The 25,373-nt window shown below is 47.6% G+C and overlaps 1 protein-coding gene across 4 annotated transcripts in view; it reads right to left on the reverse strand.

Moving 5' to 3' along the window:
* Window positions 1–431: 431 nt before the first annotated feature.
* NRBP1 (nuclear receptor binding protein 1) overlaps window positions 432–25,373 on the reverse strand; it is a 51,325-nt gene continuing 26,383 nt past the window's right edge. The window contains exons 7-19 of one of the 4 annotated variants that reach the window (XM_077489378.1): window positions 23,267–23,361; window positions 15,165–15,188; window positions 7,957–8,040; window positions 7,519–7,577; window positions 6,755–6,853; window positions 6,154–6,286; window positions 5,936–6,038; window positions 5,578–5,628; window positions 4,782–4,917; window positions 4,647–4,700; window positions 3,736–3,799; window positions 3,301–3,356; window positions 432–1,471 (exon numbers count right to left, since the gene is read on the reverse strand). In XM_077489378.1, coding sequence (XP_077345504.1) covers window positions 1,373–1,471; window positions 3,301–3,356; window positions 3,736–3,799; window positions 4,647–4,700; window positions 4,782–4,917; window positions 5,578–5,628; window positions 5,936–6,038; window positions 6,154–6,286; window positions 6,755–6,853; window positions 7,519–7,577; window positions 7,957–8,040; window positions 15,165–15,188; window positions 23,267–23,361 — 1,057 coding nt within the window. In that variant the 3' untranslated portion in view covers window positions 432–1,372. Of the gene's footprint in view, window positions 1,472–3,300; window positions 3,357–3,735; window positions 3,800–4,625; window positions 4,701–4,781; window positions 4,918–5,577; window positions 5,629–5,935; window positions 6,039–6,153; window positions 6,287–6,754; window positions 6,854–7,518; window positions 7,578–7,956; window positions 8,041–15,164; window positions 15,189–23,266; window positions 23,362–25,373 lie in introns of all 4 variants that reach the window. The other 3 variants (XM_077489377.1, XM_077489380.1, XM_077489379.1) reach the window with 3 other exon arrangements.

Consider the following 25,373-nt stretch of genomic DNA (forward strand, 5'->3'; position numbering starts at 1 on the left):
CATATGGAGTAAGACAAACGACAGTCACTTGTATGTTGTGATCCAATTACTCTTCAAATGACCTTCAAAGTTACACACATGTACATCCAGTTTTTCTTCCCAATAATAATAATTATTATTGTCTTCTCTTCTCTGTGCATCAACGATGTCAGATACCGAAATTGTATTTCTCTTTGTGAAAAATTTGAATAAAAATATTGGAAACTAGATAAATTACCTCCAGAGATTTCTATGAAGGGAGAACCTACAGATCATCAAAAAGACTTCTATGGAGGAAGGACCTACTACTGATCATCAGATAATTCCCCCCAGAGACTTCTATAGAAGAACCTACAGAGCAGCACCTGAAATCCTCATTGAATTCCCAGTTAGCGGTGATGGGAGATGAAGGTCGGTGAGGTGACAGATAGACCAACACACACACAAAGCAATTAAATACAACAAACTTCAAGTTTATTTACAGGAGAAAAAAAAAATGAAAACGAAAAGTTATTAGTTACAAATAAAAATGACATCACGTAAGGAAATTCGGTTACTTCATAGTGTGCAAAGCTAAGAGCATCGTATAGGTTGGGTTCTCCCTCCTCACAGCATGGCGAAACTATGATCCAGCGTGCGCATCATATGACCCACGCCACAAGCCGTCAATGTTTTTAAGTGCAGACAAACCTCTAGCGAGAAATGGAGCCACGCCCACTGAGCCGCCACCATAAACACCCAATACCATCATTGCCTACTTCACATACGTGACAAAGTCTCCTATGGCGGGCCATCACGCCAAACACACACGCAACGTCTGTAACCGTCTTCTGCTTGTAACATTCAAAAAACAACCATCTAAAACGCAACATGGCTTCCCGACTCCGCCGGGACACTGGCAGAGAAGGGATGAGGCCGCTGGATCCAAAACGTTCGATCCCCACTCAGCTGTAAACATTACACAGATAAGCTAAGGCTTGAGCACAAGGAGGCGCTACTACAGTGGCAGAGCTATACCGTTACTAGATGAAATGTATGGTGCGATGCACGCCTCCACCGGGGGGCCGTAGAGAAACCAATGTCCCATCACCCAATGACACAACAGAGAAGATATGTGGGAGGGGCTGCAGCACGAAAACACGCCTCCATCTGGTTCATTCCCATGTGTCACCCCTCCCCTCCACCAGGTGGCGCTGCCGTTTGTGTCAGACATTATCCTAACGTTTTCTTTGTGTAAACAGAAGGCAGAGCGACTGCCACCATTCCCAGCAGAGTCTGGCGCTCCTAGCGGTGGATGTACAGGGTGAGGTATCTGCCAGCAGCCGGGAACACCTCCATAAAGTGCGGAGTGGAGGCTCGGCAGCAACACAGTGACAGCAGAACTCTGTGATTGCTAGGAGGACACCGTCACCGCCGCTATGTTTCCATTCCGAGCGAAGAAGAATTTACTGAACGCTTCTTCAAGTAAACAGGTGAGCCGGCTCTGGTCGGTCTGAAAGGGGCAAATAAGGCGGGCGTTACTCAGATAAAATGCCCACATGTCATAGGTACCACCCACATCCATATTTACTGACCCTGCCTTCTCCCCACATTCTCACTTCTCTAAGGTTACCAATTCTATTTTCATATTAAATTATCTACTCTTCCTTCCCACATTTACGAACCCCACCTACTCCATTCTCTATGGATACCAATTCTATACTAAATGACCTCACCTAATCTTTCCTTTCTTTATTCACTGACCCCTCCTACTCCCTTCCCACAGTCACTTACCCCTCCTACTCCCTTCCCACACTCACTGACTGCTCCTACTCCCTTCCCACAGTCACTGATCCCTCCTATTCCCTTCCCACAGTCGCTGACACCTCCTACTCCCTTTCCTACAATCACTGCCCCATCCTACAATCACTGACCCCTTCTACACCCTTCCCAGTGTCACTGACCCCTTCTACTCCCTTCCCAGTGTCACTGACTCCTACTACTCCTTTCCTACAATCACTGACCCCTCCTACTCCCTTCCCAGGGTCACTGACCCCTCCTACTCCCCCTCCTACTCCCTTTCCGCATTCGCCGACCCCCTCCTACTCCCTTCCCGCATTCGCCGACCCCCTCCTACTCCCTTCTTGCATTCGCCGACCCCCTCCTACTCCCTTCTTGCATTCGCCGACCCCCTCCTACTCCCTTCCCGCATTCGCCAACCCCCCTCCTACTCCCTTCCCGCATTAACTGACCCTTACCTGCTCCCTTCTAATATTCACTCACCGCTCCTATTCCCTTCCCACATTCACTCACCGCTCCTACTCCCTTCCCATATTCACTGACCCCTTCTAATCCCTTCTAATATTCACTCACCGCTCTTACACCCTTCCCACATTCACTCACCCCCTCCTACTCCCTTCCCACATTCATGAACACCGCCAACACCATTCTGTAAGGATACCAATTCTATTTCTATACTAAATTACCTCACCTAATCTTCCTTCCTTTATTCACTGACACCTCCTACTCCTTTCCTACATTCAATGATCCCGCCTACTCCTCCCTTCCCACATTAAATAATCCCGCCTACTCCTCCCTTCCCACATTCAATGATCCCGCCTACTCCTCCCTTCCCACATTCAATGATCCCGCCTACTCCTCCCTTCCCACATTCAATGATCCCGCCTACTCCTCCCTTCCCACATTCAATGATCCCGCCTACTCCTCCCTTCCCACATTCAATGATCCCGCCTACTCCTCCCTTCCCACATTCAATGATCCCGCCTACTCCTCCCTTCCCACATTCAATGATCCCGCCTACTCCTCCCTTCCCACATTCAATGATCCCGCCTACTCCTCCCTTCCCACATTCAATGATCCCGCCTACTCCTCCCTTCCCACATTCAATGATCCCGCCTACTCCTCCCTTCCCACATTCAATGATCCCGCCTACTCCTCCCTTCCCACATTCAATGATCCCGCCTACTCCTCCCTTCCCACATTCAATGATCCCGCCTACTCCTCCCTTCCCACATTCAATGATCCCGCCTACTCCTCCCTTCCCACATTCAATGATCCCGCCTACTCCTCCCTTCCCACATTCAATGATCCCGCCTACTCCTCCCTTCCCACATTCAATGATCCCGTCTACTCCTCACTTCCCACATTCAATGATCCCGTCTACTTCTCACTTCCCACATTCAATGATCCCGCCTACTATCTTCCCGAATGATTTGCTCTCCCGAAAATCCCCAGGAAGGTGCCCCCAATCGTAGGCTTCCCTCAACTTCCCACAAGAGTGGTATTCCCTAAACCCCAGTTCTTCCTAGAACAGAGTCTCACCTCACTGACAAACCCCAATTGCACCAACTCTGCTGCCAACTCCGGAATATTCTCATCTGTGGAAGGAAAGAAAGAAAGAAGAGAGTCATACCACAAACACCTGGTATTGAGAGTCATACAAAACCCTGCTTTAATCTCCCTCCCTTTCAAACCATCATACTACAATCGCCACTTGCCCTGCACTACAAAAACTTCTCTCGCCCAAACATCATAATACAATCACATTTCCCCTGCACTCCAGAAACTCAAACTCCAATCATCTTACAACAATTATCCCTTTCCCTGCACACTCCAGAACCCTGCCCCCCTCCCACACACACACTTTTATACTACAGTCACTGCACTGTTCCCAAACCATCACGCTACAACTTTCTCCCTATTATATGCTACAGAACCCTATATTGTAATCACATTAAAATCCCCCTCTGTACTCACTGAGTAACAAGTCACAGCTTAGATGTCGGTTCAGTTTGTCTTCCAGCTTCAGGAACAAAGTCAGCTGTGGAGAGACAGAAAACCAGCAAATTCAAAAACAGAGGAGGGGACAGACCAATAGAAGAGAGGGGGGGGAGAGAGAGCGAGAATGACACACACCAATAGAGAGAGAGGACACAGACCAATAGAAGAGGGGGAGCAGGACACAAACCAACAGAAGAGAGGGGGAGCAGGACACAAACCAACAGAAGAGAGGGGGAGCAGGACACAAACCAACAGAAGAGAGGGGGAGCAGGACACAAACCAACAGAAGAGAGGGGGAGCAGGACACAAACCAACAGAAGAGATGGGGAGCAGGACACAAACCAACAGAAGAGAGGGGGAGCAGGACACAAACCAACAGAAGAGAGGGGGAGCAGGACACAAACCAACAGAAGAGAGGGGGAGCAGGACACAAACCAACAGAAGAGATGGGGAGCAGGACACAAACCAACAGAAGAGAGGGGGAGCAGGACACAAACCAACAGAAGAGAGGGGGAGCAGGACACAAACCAACAGAAGAGATGGGGGAGCAGGACACAAACCAACAGAAGAGATGGGGGAGCAGGACACAAACCAACAGAAGAGATGGGGGAGCAGGACACAAACCAACAGAAGAGAAGGGGGAGCAGGACACAAACCAACAGAAGAGAAGGGGGAGCAGGACACAAACCAACAGAAGAGAAGGGGGAGCAGGACACAAACCAACAGAAGAGAAGGGCACAGAAGGATAGGCAATAACCCCTAAGTGTGGGGTGACCGAAGGGAAGAGCCCACAGGGGTAAATTGAGAGGTTTTAGCAATAGAAGGGGAGGGGGCACAGAGGAGAATACTAGACCCTAGGTACATACAGAACATCCCGGTTCCCTTACATGATGCTTGGCCCCCTCTTCCACTGTCTCGATGTTGCATTGCATCTGAACCACCTATAGGACAGAGAAATAGATTGTCAGCTCTGCAAACAGAGAAGATTATAGACACATGAATAAGGCTTCTCCAGAACGCACCTTCCGGGTTTCCAACTCGGCGGGCTCTGGTGTTGGAGTCTTCACTGATGGTGGAACCACCGGAGATTTCACCACCTCCTGCTGGGGCTGATGAGGACGTGGCACCCCAAAGGCAGTCAGGGGGTAAATACCGTTCCTGGAGGTCAGGGAGAATCAGTGACCACATGACAGAGGACCAAACACACCATATATACCACATACGCCTAGCGAGAACATACATTACACATATGCCGCAGACATGTAGGCACGTGTATAGCACCCACACAGCTGAATGTATTCCCTCCCCCACTCCACCTTGTGGTATGTACATGGAGCACATCCAGGGTCGGTGCTATCACTAGGCAAACTGGGCAGCAGCCTAGGGTGCCCGGCCACTGGTGTTCCTACTCTCTTCTCTCTGCAGCAAGCAACTAAGTCTCAGCATCAGCAGGCAGCCACTGGTGTCTGTGTCCCGACTCCCGAAATGAATGGAAGCAAGCAAACATTCACTGATGGGCACTGGTAAAGGCTGCAATTAATGGGCACTGGTAAAGGCTGCAATTGATGGGCACTGGTAAAGGCTGCAATTGATGGGCACTGGTAAAGGCTGCAATTGATGGGCACTGGTAAAGGCTGCATTTGATGGGTGCTTCATTAAAAAGGTGGGGTTTACATGGGTAGGGAAAATGGGGTGGAGTCAGGAGTCGAAGAGCAAAATGAGGTTTCGCCTAGGGTGTCATAAATCCTTGCACCAGCCCTGAGCGCATCCATCGCACATTCACACACACGGATGGCGTATCCCCTCCCCACTCCTTACCGGACATCTTCCAGAAACTTGTCTAATTCCAGCGCCGGGGACTGCGAGTATCTGAGGAAGAGATGACGTGGTCAGGATGGCGCACGCGCATTATACAGAAATGTACAGATTGTGACGTTTGTGTAATCATATCAGAGGATATTTATCAAGAAAATTAGCAAAACCTTGAACCACAAATAAGGCAAAAAATAAACCATAAAAAAGACACCCACTCCTGCCCTTCTACCAAGCACTTGACAGTTTATAATTTATCATATCCTTCCTAGGGGCGCTCTCCCCCATACCCATCACCATCCCTTTCCAGGGGAGCACTGAATCCTTCTCCATACATATTACCATACAAACTCCAACCACTCACATCAACCGGGAACCTTCAGGGTCGGTGGTCGGTATCTCGGCCATGACTGCGGTCATATCGCGGTTCTTGGTCATCTCTTCGAGAGCGTTTTCTGGGATCATATCTGCCGTTGGAAAGGGAAGACATAGGTAAGCAGCAATAAAGGAGTGCTCCACATACACTACCAGGGAGGGAGATCATTCCGTATTCTATAAGATGTCATAAAAAGTATTACTTACGCTGATGTCCCACAATGCAGTGCGCTGCCAGTAATTTTAGAGACGGAACCTCGAACAGAGCCTGGTGGAAGAGGAGCTCACGGGCAGTCGGGCGTTTGTTGGGGTCCATTTCCAAACATTTCTGGATGAATTCCTATTACGGAAATTAGGGAATTAATTAAACAGGGAATTAGTTGTGGCCCATCAGCTGTACAACTGGTCCCACCATCCCTGCACTGTACACCTGCTCCCAGCATCCCTGTGCTGAGTTCCTGGGTCTGTACACCTGCTGTGCCCATTATTAGAGGCTCCCATCCTCATATTGATTTTAGATTATGGAGAATGTAACAGGAAGAGCTGGAACACACCAAAGGTGAGCATGAACACCCACAAAATGGCAGGGACATAGTCAAAGGTATGGTGGGAGAGAACCTAAGAGATGCAGGAAACCAGACAGTTGATAAAACAGGACTTGGTGGGCAATCTTAGCATGGTTCCATCTGACAGGGGGTCCTCTAGATTGCCCAATTATCCATCCTGCAGCCTTGAAGGCTCCAATATATGACCTCCATGGACCTTGCTGAATGGCACCAACTCTCTCTCCCCTCCAAATGTAACTCACCCTCTGCAGCGGATCCTCCAGAAACTGGATGGCGTTATTTATGGCTTCCTGAGGAACATATGATGATTCTCCATTTCCTTGGATCTCCAGCACAGCCATCTGTAGAAACACACACACAGTCAAGATTAGAGCACCCAACTGATGTCAAGACCTCCCCCCCAAAGCACAAGATGGGGCACTCGCAATGTTGACAGGCATAGGTCATGCCATGGCGGAGTTCCCCTGCAGCCTACTTCTTACTGCATTGCATCTACCTAAAGGGAAACAATGCAGATGTGTGAGCTGCCACTGGTCATTCACTACTGGTCGGGACACTGTGCTGGAATGATTGTTTAGTTAAGTCTGAAATCTCTCCCATGCCTGGTCACTAGGTATTGATAGATCAGGGAGGACATCCCGCACCTGTGTGGTCAATTTAGGTTCCTAATTTGGCAGCACCATCAATGCCAGGCAGAAGATGGCCAGGCAGAGAATCGCACACTGCTACAGACCCAGGGGAGGGAAGGCTGCTCCCAGGAAGATATTCTCACGATGATCTGCTGTTCCGTTTCATTTGGGCTATCATTGGCCAAGATACATTTTATAGAATGACGTCAGCGATTATTATTAGGATTTTAAGTGTTTACTTCACTGCCTGAATATGGACGCAACATGTTAGGGGTGGGAGGCCAGACACACCCTTCTATTGCTTTGACTTTATATTTGTACAAAGTGTAGGCCCGTGTGAGGACCAAGCTGTGTCTGTTCCGCGTTCTACGCCTCACCTCCAATGCACACATCCCAAAGGAGTAGATGTCCACCGCCGTGGTCACATTGGTCACCTCTAGAAAAGAGATATTAGACATAGTGAGCGCTGCACCCAGATCACACAGCAACAGGCAGTGTGCGCACGACTCAGGGACGTCACCCACTGCGTGCCTGAAAAGAAAACTGAAGGGGAGAAAGAAAGATTGGATGGTAAGAGACAGCACAGACAGTTCTCATTTCACACACTCTCCTAAAACTGGACACGGTGAGAATTAAACATTGAGGATTATGTGCAGTCATATAGGATTAGAAGCTGTGTCATCAGATATTACATTAAATGCGGCAGACCACGTGTGGCCACACAGTATTACACATGGCAAACCATGTCTGTTCACACAGCATTACACACGGTAGACCACGTATAGTCACAGCATTGCCCGGGTAGACCCTCGTACCTCCATACTCTGGGGCGAAGAAATGTAGATTCTTCTGTTCCTCACGGCAGGTCTTGACGTGGTTGTTGATGGTGTCCGGAGCCACTGGAAAGAGAAGCTGGGTCATTAAACGTCCATGCCCCAATCTCACATCACTGGCCTTAATAAAAAATGTATAATAATGTATACAAAATTCAACATACAGCCAGGGCCTGATAGAGCCCCCACCCCACCAGGAACATGTCTGGATAAAAAGAAGTTCTGCTGTCCGCATACAGGAAACCTCATGAGACGGGTGATAATGGCGCCCTCCCTACACAGAAGACCCTAAAGGTAGTGCAATAATTGTCAATGTTTTATAGAACAGGCTGCTGCGATGCCAGGACTGGCCAAAGGGGGGCGCAGTGCAGAATCTCTTCCCTAGAGGAAAACCAGCCAGGATGCACACCACATGTGTACACAAACGGGTAACAGTATTAGACCGCACAAGGCTCTATGCTGATCAGTGTCCTATCCATAGCACAGATCTAATGCTCAAGGGCCTATGCTCCATTCTGGCCAGCATCTTCTACATCACATGGATCCAATTCTGAGGGGCCAAGGACATGGTCTTCTCCAATAACAAATTTATTTTGTTCTATGCACCATTCTGACCCAGCATCCTCATATTACCCAGATTTAATAATGAGGGTACCAGAGGAAGGAATCCAAGAGCATGGTCTTCTCCAATACCAAATTATCCTGTTCTATGCACCATCCTGCCCAGCATCCTCGTATTACACCGATTTAATAATGAGGGAAGTAGAAGAAGGAATCCAAGAACATGGCCTTCTCCAATACCAAATGATCCTGTTCTATGCACCATCCTTCCCAGCATCCTCATATTACACCAATTTAATAATGAGGGAAGCAGAGGAAGGAATCCAAGAACATGGCCTTCTCCAATTGAAGAAAAAGTAAAATTGGTCGCGCACCATGGAAAGAAGAACTTCTTGTAGAATTGTTACTTTATGGTCAATGTGTCAAAGGACGTAAACAGGGCGTTACAGGAACATTGCTTAAGCACGAGTTACCCGTGTGAAACCGGTCTACCAATGTTCCTGTAATGTCCTTTGGCACTTTGACAATAAAGTAACTATTCTACAGAAGTCCTTCCTTCCATGGCGTGCAACCAATTTTCCCTTTTCTTCAATTACTATTGACGGTGGTGAGCCAGTCTGATGGGAGTCTATGCCCAGTGCAAATACATGTATTATAAAAAGGTATCCGCACTCCCCTCCCCCCTGAAACGTGCCAAATGTGCCCTGTTATTACTGTATACTGGAAAAGGGTAAATATACTAAAATACTTTTGGTACCTGTACCATATGAGCCACGCATCTGTCTATTGGGTATACTTGATGAGGAACACTGGCCAAAGTTTGCTAGAATAAGGCCGAGAGAAACACTATTCTTGGCTTGAAAAGGCTGTTGCGCTTAAATGGAATCAGTCTGCTCCGTTATCTACCCGTCAATGGATTCAGATACTACCGTATGAAAAAATTGAGCATAGAGATTGTCCCAGCAAATATAATAAAATATGGATCATCTGGTGCTCCTCCACTCTTACCATTTCTAGCCCGTGAGCAACTTCTTCTCTATACTTAGCATGCGTGAGAATGGGAAAATAAACTCTTCTACTAGAAACAATGTAATAACAAAACAAAATCACTTCGTACTTGTAGGTAATTGCTTTTTATTAGAACTGGGCATTCAAGAGAACACAACTGTAAACATGTACTTCTTGTGTATTTTTGTACCAAACACTGTACTTCTTTACACTTACGTTGAGCGTTTTTGATGATGTACCAATATTTTGTTTTTGCATCTTAGTCAATAAAAAGACTTTAAATAAGAAAAAGGCAAAGCCAAGCTAAAGGACCATCGGTAAGGAGTTCCAAAACCTCAGCTATGTCCCTAATCACACAATACTGGGCTTAGGAAGCCAAGAGCGAGACATTGGGGAGTCCCAGGGTTTAACAGTCTCTAGGACAGCCTTTCTCAACCTTTTCAACACAGAGGAACCCTTGAAATAGTTCTCTGGTCTCAGGGAACCCCCCTGCTAAAAATGAGAAATCTACAACTCATGATACGTTAGTGTGATGGTCAGTGGAAAGAATGGTCCTCACACTTGTGGTCATTGGGAAGAATTACCTCCTTACCTATAGCTAGAAAGATCAATGGTGTCAGTGGGAACTTATCTGAGAGGCAGAAATTGCCCAATGCTGAAGGAACCCCGAGCAACCTCTGGAGGAACCCTGGTTGAGAATCACTGCTCTAGAGTGTGGATAACAGCAACGCAAAACAGAATCCTGTACACAACTACAGGGCTTCACGTTTATACCAGTTATTGTTACTTATGAGCTGAAGGACAACTTGTGTTATGAATTCAGGTAGTAAGCGAGGTAGACCTCAGGCGGGCCTCTCACCTCTTGTCCTCAGACACCAAGCTAAAGCCTAATTACGGTTTTCTTTTCCCTTTATATATGACTGGAGCTCCAGTAAAGGTTTGACAAAAAAGGAATAATCTTAACTAGGAATCCAAAAGATTTGTGTGTATATGTATTTATCTTGGCATGCATCAAGCCTTCCTTCCATTTTCTCAGCCAGTGTTCAGATCACCTTCGCTGAATCTGAGCGGGGTCTCTCGTAGTTCACAATATGCACTGACTCATGTTGTCCCTTCTTTGGCCCATTCAAGCCAAAATCAAATATAGATTGTTAGCTCTTATGCCAAACTATGCAAGAGTAAGCAGAATTTCTTAACTATCTATCACGCTTTGCCCAGAACTTTACCTCTCCAGAAAAAAGAATGGGAAGGTTAGTTGATGCCATCTCTCTGGCCTGTACTTGGACACCTCAGCCAAACACAAGACAGATATTCCAGTCCTGTGAGGGTGGCGAGTTGCAGTGAGCTGAGAAGGGGTTTTCCATTTTGCTATGACCTTCCATCCTTATCACTAATCTCTATTTTGTGAGCTGTGTTAAACTTTTTGTCAACCCAGCTTCTTTTTTTTTTTCCAAAAACAGTCAACCTGGATGTTCTTTTCTCCATAATTGTCAGTTTGGCTTTTCTCTTCTCAATAATGGTCAGTTTGGCTTTTCTTTTTCCCTATAATGGCCAGTTTTGCCAATAATGTTCAACTTGGGTTCTCTTTTGCCAATAATGTTCAACTTGGGTTCTCTTTTGCCAATAATAGCCAGTTGGTTTCCCTTTTACCCCATAAAATAAAGGTCAGCTTGGGTTCGCCTTTCCCAGTAATGGTCAGCTTGGGTTCGCCTTTCCCAGTAATGGTCAGCTTGGGTTCGCCTTTCCCAGTAATGGTCAGCTTGGGTTCGCCTTTCCCAGTAATGGTCAGCTCGGGTTCCCCTTTCCCAACAATGGTCAGCTCGGGTTCCCCTTTCCCAACAATGGTCAGCTCGGGTTCCCCTTTCCCATTAATGATCAGCCCGGGTTCGCCTTTCCCAACAATGGTCAGCTCGGGTTCGCCTTTCCAACAATGGTCAGCTCGGGTTCGCCTTTCCAACAATGGTCAGCTCGGGTTCGCCTTTCCCAACAATGGTCAGCTCGGGTTCGCCTTTCCCAATAATGATCAGCTCAGGTTCGCCTTTCCCAATAATGATCAGCTCAGGTTCGCCTTTCCCAATAATGGTCAGCTCGGGTTCACCTTTCCCAATAATGGTCAGCTCGGGTTCGCCTTTCCCAAAAATGGTCAGCTCAGGTTCGCCTTTCCCAGAAATGGTCAGCCCAGGTTCGCCTTTCCCAGAAATGGTCAGCTCAGGTTCGCCTTTCCCAGTAATGGTCAGCTCAGGTTCGCCTTTCCCAGTAATGGTCAGCTCGGGTTCGCCTTTCCCAGAAATGGTCAGCTCAGGTTCGCCTTTCCCAGTAATGGTCAGCCCAGGTTCGCCTTTCCCAGTAATGGTCAGCCCAGGTTCGCCTTTCCCAGTAATGGTCAGCTCGGGTTTTCATTTCCCAATAATGGTCTACTTCTGTTCTTTTGCCAGTAATGACCAACCTGGGCACTATTTTGCCAACTACTCTTTTGCCAATAATGTCCAACTTGAGTTCTCTTTTTTTAAATAATGGTCAACCTGGATTTCCCCCCCCCCCCCCCCCCATACACACACACACACACACACACACACACACACACACACACACACACACACACACACACACACACACACACACACACACACACACACACACAATGGTCCAGTTGGGTACTCTTTTCCTAATAATGGTCATTGTCCAGAGTGACAATTGTCAAAAAGCTTTTCATTTTACTTTTCATAACGCTAACAAGTTAGAGAAGTCTGGATGAACAGGAAACCATTGGCTTATGAACCTGGCATTAGATATACACAATGTGATCCAAGATGGAAACCCTCTTACCAAAGTACATGTAAAAGCACTATCCCCATACCAAGGCTATGCTACTTTACCTTTATTGGAACTTACCATATCACTACAATTATATTGTTACCTTTATTATATCACTTTGTTACAACAATTATGCTTAATAGAGCTGAAACAGGAGGGGAATTTCCTGGATCCTAATGGACAAACAATCTTCTACAAGGCAGATTCTATCCATCACTCGATGTTCAGACCAGCCGCAGACATGAGACGGTACATGGAATGTCTTCTGTTGTGTGCTACAAGAATGTTAATGTCCACTTTGTCCATATGTGCAACTACAGGGCCTATAAAATTGGACAGTGAATGGAGAAGCAGCAGACTGATGAGTTCATATATGTCACTCTGCTCTCTCCTTCAATCGTGTCCTTTGTTGGCACTAGATTTTAAGCTTTATTTTTTTTTTTATCCTGAATAGAAAATCTCTGCAAGTGAGGTGTATACTTTTTACAGGCTATATACAGTATGTATAGAAAAGAATCCCCCCTCCCCCTTTAAAATAATCACATGTTGTTGCTCTGCAGTCAGATATGAAGACAGACACAGTTTTTATCGAACTGTATTTACTCCAAGCTAAAGATATAAAGCATGTCAGAAAAGAATTTAAAACAGAATCACGAGTTGGAAAAAGGATTACCCCCTTATGTCAGTATTTTGTTGAAGCACCTTTTGCTTTAATTCTAGCCTTTAGTCTGTTGGGATATATCGCGACTAGGCTTGCACATCTAGACTTTGCAATATTTGCCCACTCTTCTTTGCAGAACTGCTCAGGATGGTAATCGTTTGTGGACTGCAGTCTTCAAGTCATTCCACAGATTTTCAAATGGGGTTTAAGTTTGGGCTCTGACTAAGCCATGGGTCTTCAAACTACGGCCCTCCAGTTGTTCAGGAACTACAATTCCCATCATGCCTAGTCACGTCTGTAAATGTCAGAGTTTTACAATGCCTAATGGGATGTATAGCTGGAGGGCCGTAGTTTGAGGATTCCTGGACTAGGCCATGAAAGGACAATCACCTTTTTTTTCCTCCAACCACTGTGTGGTCATTTTTTGCTGTGTGCTTTGGGTCGTTCTCATGTTGGAAGGTAAACCTTCCCATTGGCAACTTTCTGGCAGCAGATTTTCCTAAAACAATTTGACTGTATTTTGCCCCATGCGTTTTTCTTCTATCCGGACATGGGCTCCAGTCCCTGCTGCAGAGAAACGCCCCATAACAGGAGAATACCACCTCCATGCTTTACTGTAGGAATGGCGTTATTTGGATGGCGAGCTGTATTGGATTTCCAGCAAGCACATGGTTTGGCGTTGAGGCCAAACCATTCAATTTTAGTCTCCTCTGACCATAAAAACTTTTTCCATTTGGCCTCAGAATCTTCAAGGTGCGTTTTGGCAAACCTCAGTGGTGACTACATGTGGCCTTTCTTGACTTTTTTTCCTGCAACCCTTCCATACAAGCCACATTTGTGGAGAATTTGTGATATTGTGACCACTCTTTGTCATAAATTCCTGCAACTGCTTCAGAGTTGCTGTATGCCTCTTGATAGCAGCATTGGCCAATTTCCTCCAGGCTCCTTCATCCTCCTTGATTGTTTGCTTCAGTTGCACTACCAGGGACTTAAATGCTCCAGGAAAGCTCTTTTCATGTTGAGCTAATCAAAATGACCATAGCTGACCACAATAGAAAGTCCAATGGCTTTGTGCGCCATTGAGAAGGTGATTAGCTACAGCTGATTGAGTTTACAAGTCATTTTTAGGAGGGGGGGTGATCCTTTTTCCAACTCAGTGATTCCGTTTTTGAATTTTTGAATTTTTTTTTCCTGACATGGTGTTAGGTCTTTCACTTGGATATTATAAGTTGCACTGAGTAAATACAGCAGGATAAAATAAATACTGCGTCTGTCTTTAGTTCAGGCCACAAAGCAACAAAACGTAATTTTAAAGGGGGGGGGGGGGTTTATTATTTTCTATACCCACTCTATATGCACTAAAACAGTTATTCCCAGTGCTGGTGAAACTTTGGGAAGTGTCTGGGAATGTCCCTTCCGATTTATTACCACCACATGGGTCATCCCGGAAGTCTGCAGAGGTCACAGAGCAGCTGCAGGCAATATGGTGGTCTCTCGATCGTCTCATGTCTATGGACAGTCTTGTACTATGGCAGACGGCAGAGGAGAGGCAGAAGAAGGGTGCACGCATATTCCTGCATCATCATGGAGCCACAAGCCGAGCAGAAATATCCGTACCCCAGGCATGCTGGATGTGCCCTGTGCACAGAGCCCAGACCCATCTCTACTTGCCATAATCTCCCATCGAGCAACCAGTAAGCCTGGGTTTAACACAGTCACATGATCATCACATATCTATCTACCCCCGCCTCAAGCACAGAGCAGTCAAAAAAGCAAGCCGGTCACCCGCCCGCCCGCAGGAGGAAGGGCAGGAATGCAATGAAGATGAGAGGAAAGGAAGCCATCTATAGGGAACATGCACACAGCGGAGGGGGGGCTCCTACATGCTATGGAGCTAAGTACACCCAACATCTAGCGCACACCCCCCCCCCCCCCGGGGACGGGAGCCCCGATCTGCTAAGCCGGGGGAGAACGTGAGGCAAGCACACCCGTCGACCTTTGAGCTGCAGTCACCCATGTAACAAAGGTCGTCCATATCCCATAATCCCCTGGGGAGGAGACGGCGCACCTTACATGGGTGAGTGCCACAGGCCGAACACAGAAACATGGCAACAACAGGAACACAGAGGCTGAAAATTCATCTCACCATTAGCAAAAATCCTATGAAAGACTGGTGTGGTACAGAGCAGCCGAAGCAGGAAATAAAACGAGACAAATCATGAGTGGATGGAAGGGCTGGGGGTGGGGGTACGTCATCGTTAAACAGAGCTGCCACACAGCGCCACGCTGCACACACTCACACATAGATGTCATCACCAACTCTGACACCTTCAATCAATGCTATCATTCCACCAATCATCTCAGGACATGTCTCTGCAAACCATCGGCCCAGAGCGTATTTCTGGACCAACATTATGACATCTCAGCCCCCCGATGTGTTCTCACACAAGCTTCACTGGGGTGTCTCCAACTTACCCCCTCACCCCCTGCACCCTCCAGCAATACATCCAGAATGCATCTGCGCATAACCCCTTCTCCCTCTGTACTACCAACAACCCCTTCACCACAATCCAATTTATGACACCTATACCAAAATCTTCTGGTTCTACCAAAACAGGGGAGACACCCTACCATTCTGCCTTTCCAACCTGCGATACCCCATTATATTTTCCCCACAGTCACATTATCCTCCCATCCCAAGACGTCCTGTCACACTACCATCCCATCCCATGATGTCCCACCATACTACCATCCTATGACATCTCCCCACTACCCTCCTATCCCATGACATCACACCATACTACCCTCCCATGACATCACACCATACTACCCTCTCATCCCTTGAGATCCCACCATACTATCCTCCCATCCCATGACATCCCACCACTACCCTCCCATGTCATCCCACCATACTACACTCTCATCCCATATCTACCCACAATACGACCCTCCCATGACATCCCACCATCCTAGCCTCCAATCTCACCATACTACCTTCCCATCCCACATCATCCCACCACTACCGCCCATACCATGACATCATACTACCCTCCTATCCCATGACATCCCACCACCATACTAACCTCCCATGACATCCCACCATTACCCTCTCATCCCTCGTCATCCCACCATACCTTGAGATCCCACCAGACTACCCTCCCATCCCACCAGACTACCCTCCCATCCCATAACATCCCACCTCACCATACTATCCTCTCGTGACATCCCACCACTACCCTCCCATGTCATCCCACCATACTACACCCCCATGTCATCCCACCATACTACCCTCCCATGATATCCCACCATATTACCCTCCCATGACATCCCACCATACTACCCTCCCATCCCATATCTACCCACCATACTACCCTCCCATGACATCCCACCATACTACCCTCCCATGACATCCCACCATACTACCCTCCATACAACCCTCCTGTGACATCCCACCATACTACCCTCCCATGACATCCCAACATACTACCCACCATACTACCCTCCTGTGACATCCCACCATACTACCCGCTCATCCCACATCTACCCACCATACTACCATTCCATGATATCCCTTCTCTACCCTCCCATCCCATGACATCCCACCACAACCATCCCATCATCCTACCCTCCAATCCCACCATACTACCTTCCCATCCCACATCATCCCACCACTACCGCCCATACCATGACATCATACTACCCTCCTATCCCATGACATCCCACCACCATACTAACCTCCCATGACATCCCACCATTACCCTCTCATCCCTCGTCATCCCACCATACCTTGAGATCCCACCAGACTACCCTCCCATCCCACCAGACTACCCTCCCATCCCATAACATCCCACCTCACCATACTATCCTCTCGTGACATCCCACCATACTACACCCCCATGTCATCCCACCATACTACCCTCCCATGATATCCCACCATATTACCCTCCCATGACATCCCACCATACTACCCTCCCATCCCATATCTACCCACCATACTACCCTCCCATGACATCCCACCATACTACCCTCCCATGACATCCCACCATACTACCCTCCATACAACCCTCCTGTGACATCCCACCATACTACCCTCCCATGACATCCCAACATACTACCCACCATACTACCCTCCTGTGACATCCCACCATACTACCCGCTCATCCCACATCTACCCACCATACTACCATTCCATGATATCCCTTCTCTACCCTCCCATCCCATGACATCCCACCACAACCATCCCATCATCCTACCCTCCAATCCCACCATACTACCTTCCCATCCCACATCATCCCACCACTACCCTGCCATGACATCCCACCACTACCGCCCATACCATGACATCTCCCCACTGCCTTCCTATACCATGTCATCCCACAATACTACCCTCTCGTCCCACCATTAACCACCTATCCCATGATGTGCCAACATACTATTCTCCCACCCCATGTCATCCCACCATACTAACCTCCCATGAAATCACACCACTACCATCTCATCCCTTGTCATCCCTCACATCGCACCATACTACCCACCATACTACCCTCCCATGACATCTCACCATACAACCCTCTCATCCTACATCTACCCACCATACTACTATCCCATGATATCCCTTCTCTACCCTCCCATCCCATGACATCCCACCATCCTACCCTCCAATCTCACCATACTACCTTCCCATCCCACATCATCCCACCACTACTGCCCATACCATGACATCTCCCCACTGCCTTCCTATCCCATGTCATCCCACTGTCCTACCCTCTCGTCCCACCACTACTATCCCATGATGTGCCGACATACTATTCTCCCACCCCATGTCATCCCTCTATACTAACAGCCCATGAAATCACACCACTACCATCTCATCCCTTGTGATCCCTCCATACTACTCGCCCATCCCATGACATCCCACCATACTACCCTCCCATTACATCCCACCACTGCCCTGCCATCCCATGAAATCCCACCATACTACCCTCCCATCCCATGTCATCCCCACCACACTACCCTCTCCTCCCACCACTACCCTCCTATCCCATGACATCCCACCACTACCCTCCTATCCCATAATGTCCCGACATACTACCTTCCCATGACATCCCACCACTATCCTCCCATCCCATGACATCTCACCATACTACCCTCCCATTCCATGACATCCCACCATAGTACCCTCCCATGACTTCCCACCACTACCCTCTCATCCCTCGTCATCCCACCATACTACCCTCTCATCCCATGACATCCCACCATACTACCCTCCTCATCCCAAATCTATCCACCATACTACCATCCCATGACATCCCTTCTCTACCCTCCCATCCCATGACATCCCACCATCCTACCCTCCAATTTCACCATACTACCTTCCCATCCCACATCATGCCACCACTACCCTTCCATGTCATCCAACCATACTACCATCCCTTGAGATCCCACCATACTACTCTCCCATCCCATGACATCCCACCAGACTACCCTCCCACCCCTCCACACTATCCTCCCATCCCAGGACATCCCACCATACTACCCTCCCATGACATAACACCAAACTATCCTCCCATCCCATAACATTCCAAAATACTACCTTCCTATCCCATGTCATCCCCATCATACTACCCTCTCCTCCCACCACTACCCTCCTATCCCATGACATCCCACCACTACCCTCCTATCCCATAATGTCCCAACATAATACCTTACCATGACACCCCACCACTATCCTCCCATCCCATGACATCCCACCATACTACCCTCCCATTCCATGACATCCCACCATACTACCCTCCCATGATATCCCAACACTACCCTCTCATCCCTTGTCATCCTACCATACCTTGAGATCCCACCATACTACCCTCCCATCCCATGATATCCCACCAGACTACCCTCCCATCCTAACAGACTACCCTCCAATCCCATGACATCTCACCCACCATACTACCCTCCCATGACATTCAAACACCACCCTCCCATGTCATCCAACCATACTACACTACCATCCTACCATCCCATGACATCCCACCATACTGCCCTCCCATGACATCCCACCATACTACCCTCCCATCCCTTGTCATCACCCCATACCTTAAGATCCCAACATACTACCCTCCCATCCCATGACATCCCGCCATGTTACCCATCCCATGGCATCCCACCATGCTACCCATCCCATGGCATCCCACCATGCTACCCATCCCACGGCATCCCACCATGCTACCCATCCCACGGCATCCCACCATGCTACCCATCCCACGGCATCCCACCATGCTACCCATCCCACGGCATCCCACCATGCTACCCATCCCACGGCATCCCACCATGCTACCCATCCCACGGCATCCCACCATGCTACCCATCCCACGGCATCCCACCATGCTACCCATCCCACGGCATCCCACCATGCTACCCATCCCACGGCATCCCACCATGCTACCCATCCCACGGCATCCCACCATGCTACCCATCCCACGGCATCCCACCATGCTACCCATCCCACGGCATCCCACCATGCTACCCATCCCAGCCAATGGCATCCCACCATACCACCCTCCCGTGAAATCCCACCACTACCCTCTCACCCCATGTCTTCCCACCATACTACCCTCCCATCCCATTTCATCCCACTATACTACACTACCATCTCATGTCTACCCACCATACTACCTTCCCATGACATCCTGCCACTACCCTCCAATACAATGTCATCCCACCATACAACCCTCCCATCCCATGACATCCTGCCACTACTCTCCCCACCTATGTCTTCCCACCATACTACCCTCCCATCACATGACATTCTACCACTAACCTCCAATTCCACCATACTACCCTCCCATCCCATGACATCCCACTACTACACCTCCCATCCCATGGCATCCCAACATAATCACTCCTATCCCACCAATCTACCCTCTCACCCCATATCATCCTGCCACTACCCTCCCATCCCCTGTCATCCCACCATTCTACCCTCTCACCCCATAATGGCCCAGCACTACCCTCCCATCCCATGTCATGTCATCCCACTGTACTACCCTCCCATCCCATATCATGTCGTCCCGCCACTACCCTCCCATCCCATGTCATGTCATCCCACTGTACTACCCTCCCATCCCATATCATATCATGTCGTCCCGCCACTACCCTCCCATCCCATGTCATCCCGCCACTATCCTCCCCCTTCCCATGTCATCCTGCCTTACTACCCTCCCATCCCATGTTATCCCACCTTACTATGCCCACATCATCCCGCTATAAATACTCCTCCCCATCCTGTGACACCCCACCATACTACTCCTCCCACACTACCCTCTCATTTTGAAAAACCCCATCATGCTATCCTTCCATCCCATGGCAACCCACTGCACTACCTTGCCATCTTCCAACACTGTGCCACACTTCCCTCCCACATGGTGACAACCAGTTACACTACCTTACCATATGGCAACATCCTGTCAGACTACATTCCCATCCTATGTCACCCAACCCTACTACCCCACCCATCTTACACACAACATACTCTCTCCCATAGTATGTTTGAGTCACAAAACAATATTCTTAACAGGCTCTATTCCCCAATAATAACCCCAACCAAAAACTAAACTGTATCCTTAACTCTCACATATCAATGTTGTACCAATTACTATGAGAACATTTACCCCCTGACTAAAGCCTCTCCCCCAGAATCCAACCACAGCCCCTCCTTAAAGGCAACAAGACATAATGGGGAAAATAAATTGTTTGATCCCCTGCAGATGAAAATTAAGGGTCTATCATTTTTATCATAGGTGTATTTTAAATGATAGAGACAGAATATCAACCAAAAATCCAGAAAAAAAACAAAAAAACACATGATACAAAATGTTATAAATTAAGTTGCAGTTCGGTGAGTAAAATAAGTATTTGATCCCCAAGCAAAACATGACTTAGGCCGCGTACACACGGGCGGATTGTCTGCCCAACTAAGTTCGTCAGACAATCCGACAGACAGTCCGTTCAACTTTTGAATGAACGGACTTGACCACACACGATGAACAGACAGTCCGCTGAAAACTTGCGCGATGACGTGTACAGCACGTACGACGGGACTAGAAATACGACGTCCAATACACTGCAATGCAACCTTCGGCCGTGTAAATCCTTTCTGAGCATGCGCCATACTTAGTCCGTCCAACTTGCCTACACACGAGCGGACTGTCCGCTGAAACCAAGTTTGGACGGACAAAACCAAGTTTGGACGGACAAAATTACGGAAAATCCGAAAGACAAAGTCCGTCAGACTGTCCGCTGAAAAAGTCCGCTGAAGCCCACACACGAGCGGATTGTCCGCTGAAACACGGTTCAGCGGACTAAGTTGGGCAGACAATCCGCCCGTGTGTACGCGGCCTTAGTAGTTGGAGAATCCCTTGTCGGTAAGACGTTTCTTGTAGTTGGCTTGCACACATCTCAGGAAGGATTTTGTCCCACTACTCTATACAGATCTTCTCTAAATCCCTAAGGTTTCTTTCTGTCACTCGGCAACCCAAAGTTTCAGCTCCCTCCAGAAATTTTCTATAGGATTAAGCTCTGGAAGGTGGCTAGGCCATTCCATGACCTTAATGTGCTTCTTCTTAAGCCCCTCCTTTGTAGCCTTGGTGGTATGTTTTTAGGTCATTGTCAGACCTATCTTCAGCTTCCTGGCTGAGGGAAGGTGGTTTTCATCTAAGATTTTTCCATACATGACCCCATCCATTGGTCCCTCAATGCGTCAAAGTCGGCCTGTACCTTTAGCAGAGAAACAGCCCCAAAGCATATTTCCACCTCCGTGTTGGACTGTAGGAATGGTGTTCCTAGGGTCATAGTCAACATTTTTCTTCCTCCAAACACGGCAAGTCGAGTTATTGCCAAAGATCGCAATTTTGGCCTCATTTGACCATAGCACTTTCAACCAATCTTTCTCTGAATCATTTAGATGTTCATTGGCAAACTTCAGACTGGCCTGCACATGTGCCTTCTTGAGGAGGGGGACCTTGCGGGCTCTGCAGGATTTCAATCCATGGTAGGATATTGTGTTATCAATGGTTTATTTGGTGACCGTGACTACCTTGAGATCATTCACAAGCTCCTCCCATGTAGTTCTGGTCCTATCCCTCACTTTTCTCATGATTATCCTTACCCCTTGAGGTAAAATCTTGCAAGGCGCTCCAGACGGGATTGATGGTTATTTTGTATTTTTTTTTTCCATTGGCGAATAATCACTCAAACAGTCGTCTCCTCCTCACCAAGCTTCTTGCTGATGGTCTTGTAGCCCATTTCAGCCTTGTGCAGGTCTATAATCTTGTCCTCGACATCCTTTGACAGCTCTTTGGTCTTGCCCATGATGGTGAGCTTTGAATGGAAGAGAGAGATTCTGTGGACAGGCGTCTTTTATACACATATCGAGTTGTCGTTAGGAGCTTCTCCTTACATTGACAGGACTAATCTGTGTACCACATGAGCACCTACTGTAGCCAGAATTATTGTTGGTTGGTAGGGGATCAAATACTTATTTTACTCACTGAATGGTAACTCAATTTATAATAATTGTATCGTGTGTTTTTTCTCTATTTTTGGTTGATATTCTGTCTCGTCATTTAAAATACACCTATGATAACAAATTATAGACCCTTCATTTCTTTGTAAGTGGGCAAACTTACAATATCTGCAGGGGTTCAAATAATACATTTTCCCCACTGTAACAACCTTAGACATTACATACTCATTACCTAAACTCACATTACCCCTTTTTAACCTTACCACCCACATTACACATGCTGTGCTCACAGCTTCCTCGCCCAGCAGCCACACTACATCCCACTGATCACACAGCCTCACCCCACTGCACCTAAATAAAAAAAAAAAAAAAAAACGCACCAGCTGCCCAATCCAGAAGACCAACAAACAGCCATACTATCCTAAACTGGAAGCCTACATGATGACAGCAAATAAACTTAAACCCAATAAATGCTTGGGGGGGGGGGGGGGGGGCATTATACAGTGGCACATCCTGCCAGTGATCACTGGATCTTACTGCCCGGTCCCGGCAATGCTTCCCCCCTACACACTACAGCCCACCTTCTGCATATTACTTAGGAATAGTCAAGACGTTGTCTGTATGAAAAACATCGGGAGGGGTCGCAGGACAAACACAATAAAATGAGGGATGCGGGCACAGTGCGTGAGAAAAGACCAAAAGAGGACGCTGGGAGCCCGGGTCCTTACCAGATCCAATTTTGATGAGTCCGTTGTGCTGGATGAAGATGGTGTCACAGGTGAGGTTCCCATGGATAATGGGGGGGTCACACGAATGTAGATAACTGTGGGGAAACAGATGGGTCACCTAGGATAAGGATCCATCAGCAGCTCAATGACAATCAAAAGGGGGTTCAGTTCTGTTATAATTCAACCATAAAGTAATCCACATCTAGAGCCAGCAACTCCAGAGTCTGAAAGTGGCATAAGCTGCCTTCAAAGGGGCCGAAAAAATGTAAAGCATTGGTTTAGTATGGTGCTGCCTTATCCAGTTTGCTGTCCCCTTTTTTGGTTGACAGGTTCACTGACCAGTGATATTTGGAAGGGGGCAGGTCTGAGCACCAACATATTAGAGCAAGTCGAGATTTGCATAAAAGCTCCTTGGGCTTTAAGGGCGCTTATGAAGAAAACTGATGCCACCAGGCTTCTGTATGTGGATTAGCCTCTGAAAATTAACAAACATATACGTAACACAGGATACCTAGAGCATGGGGTATCTATAGAGAACAAGCTGAAACCTCCTGCTTAAAAAAAACTCAATCTGAGCCACACAAGGGAGGGAGGGGGAGGAATCACTGCTCTGACCCATTCTCAAGGTGTGTCTAAAATCATCTTCAGCTATTGAGCTCTGTAAGCAACAAGCTTTATATAGTAAGAAACAAGTAGAAAATGTGAACAGGAGCAGAGAATGCTACTTGTTGGCAGCAGACTGCATTAGGCTAAAGTACATATCTACTTGATGTAAAAAATAAAAATGATATTTTAGACCCAAAAATATCCTGCTCTGACCCATTCTCATCTGTGTCTAAAATCAACTTCAGCTATTGAGATCTGTAAGCAACAAGCTTTGTACAGCAATAAACAAGTAGAAAATGTGAACAGGAGCAGAGAATGCTACTTGTTGGCAGCAGACTGCATTAGGCTATATTACATATCTACTTGATTTCAAAAAACATATTTTATATTTTAGACCCTAAAATATGTTAAAAAAAATATGTACATTGCCTTTATCTGCCAAAAAGGTCAATGATTGGAAGCCTTCTTCCAGGATATGTTAACTGCAGATTTACACACGATATCAGCTGCCTCCTCTATGATGTTTTTCTAGCATAACAATCCTAGTGATCTGTACAGTATACATGAGCAGTAGGGTAGATGGTGGTAGATTTAGGGATCAGTGTTAAAGAGCAGTGGGGTAAACTGTAGCATATCAAGAAATCAGTGCAGGTACAGTAGGGTAGACTGTGGCAGATGCAGGGATCAGTGTACAGGAGCAGTAAAATAGACCATGGAAGATCTAGGGATCAGTGCAAAGGAGCAGTAAAGTAGACCATGGTAGATCCAGGGATCAGGGTATAGGAGCAGTAGGGTAGACTGTGGCAGATCCAGGAATCAGTATACAGGAGCAGTAAGGTAGGCCATGGTAGATCCAGGGATCAGTGTACAGGAGCAGTAGGGTAGACCATGGTGGATCCAGGGGTCAGTGTATAAGAGCAGTAAAGTAGACCATGGAAGATCTAGGGATCAGTGTACAGGAGCAGTAGGGTAGGCCATGGAAGATCTAGGGATTAGTGCACAGGAGAAGTAAAGTAGACTATGGTAGATCCAGGGATCAGTGTATAGGAGCAGTAAGGTAGGCCATGGTAGATCCAGGGATCAGGGTACAGGAGCAGTAGGGTAGGACATGGTAGATCCAGGGATCAGTGTATAGGAGCAGTAAGGTAGGCCATGGTAGATCCAGGGATCAGTGTACAGGAGCAGTAGGGTAGACCATGGTAGATCCATGGGTCAGTGTACAGGAGTAGTAGGGTAGACCGTGGCAGATGCAGGGATCAGTGTACATGAGCAGTATGGTAGACCATGGTAGATCCAGGGGGTCAGTGTACAGGAGCAGCAGTGTAGACCATGGAAGATCAGGGGATAAGTGTATAGGAGCAGTAGGGTAGACCATGGAAGATCTAGGGATCAGTTTACAGGAGCAGTAGGGTAGACTGTGGCAGATCCAAAACCATGGTAGAGCCAGGGGTTAGTGTACAGGAGCAGTAAAGTAGACCATGAAAGATCAAGGGATCAGTGT

This window comes from Lithobates pipiens, unplaced genomic scaffold (genome assembly GCF_037356315.1).
Source record: "Lithobates pipiens isolate NorthernLeopardFrog02 unplaced genomic scaffold, aLitPip1_a1.2 Scaffold_18, whole genome shotgun sequence".
In the NCBI taxonomy this organism is placed as follows: domain Eukaryota; kingdom Metazoa; phylum Chordata; class Amphibia; order Anura; family Ranidae; genus Lithobates; species Lithobates pipiens.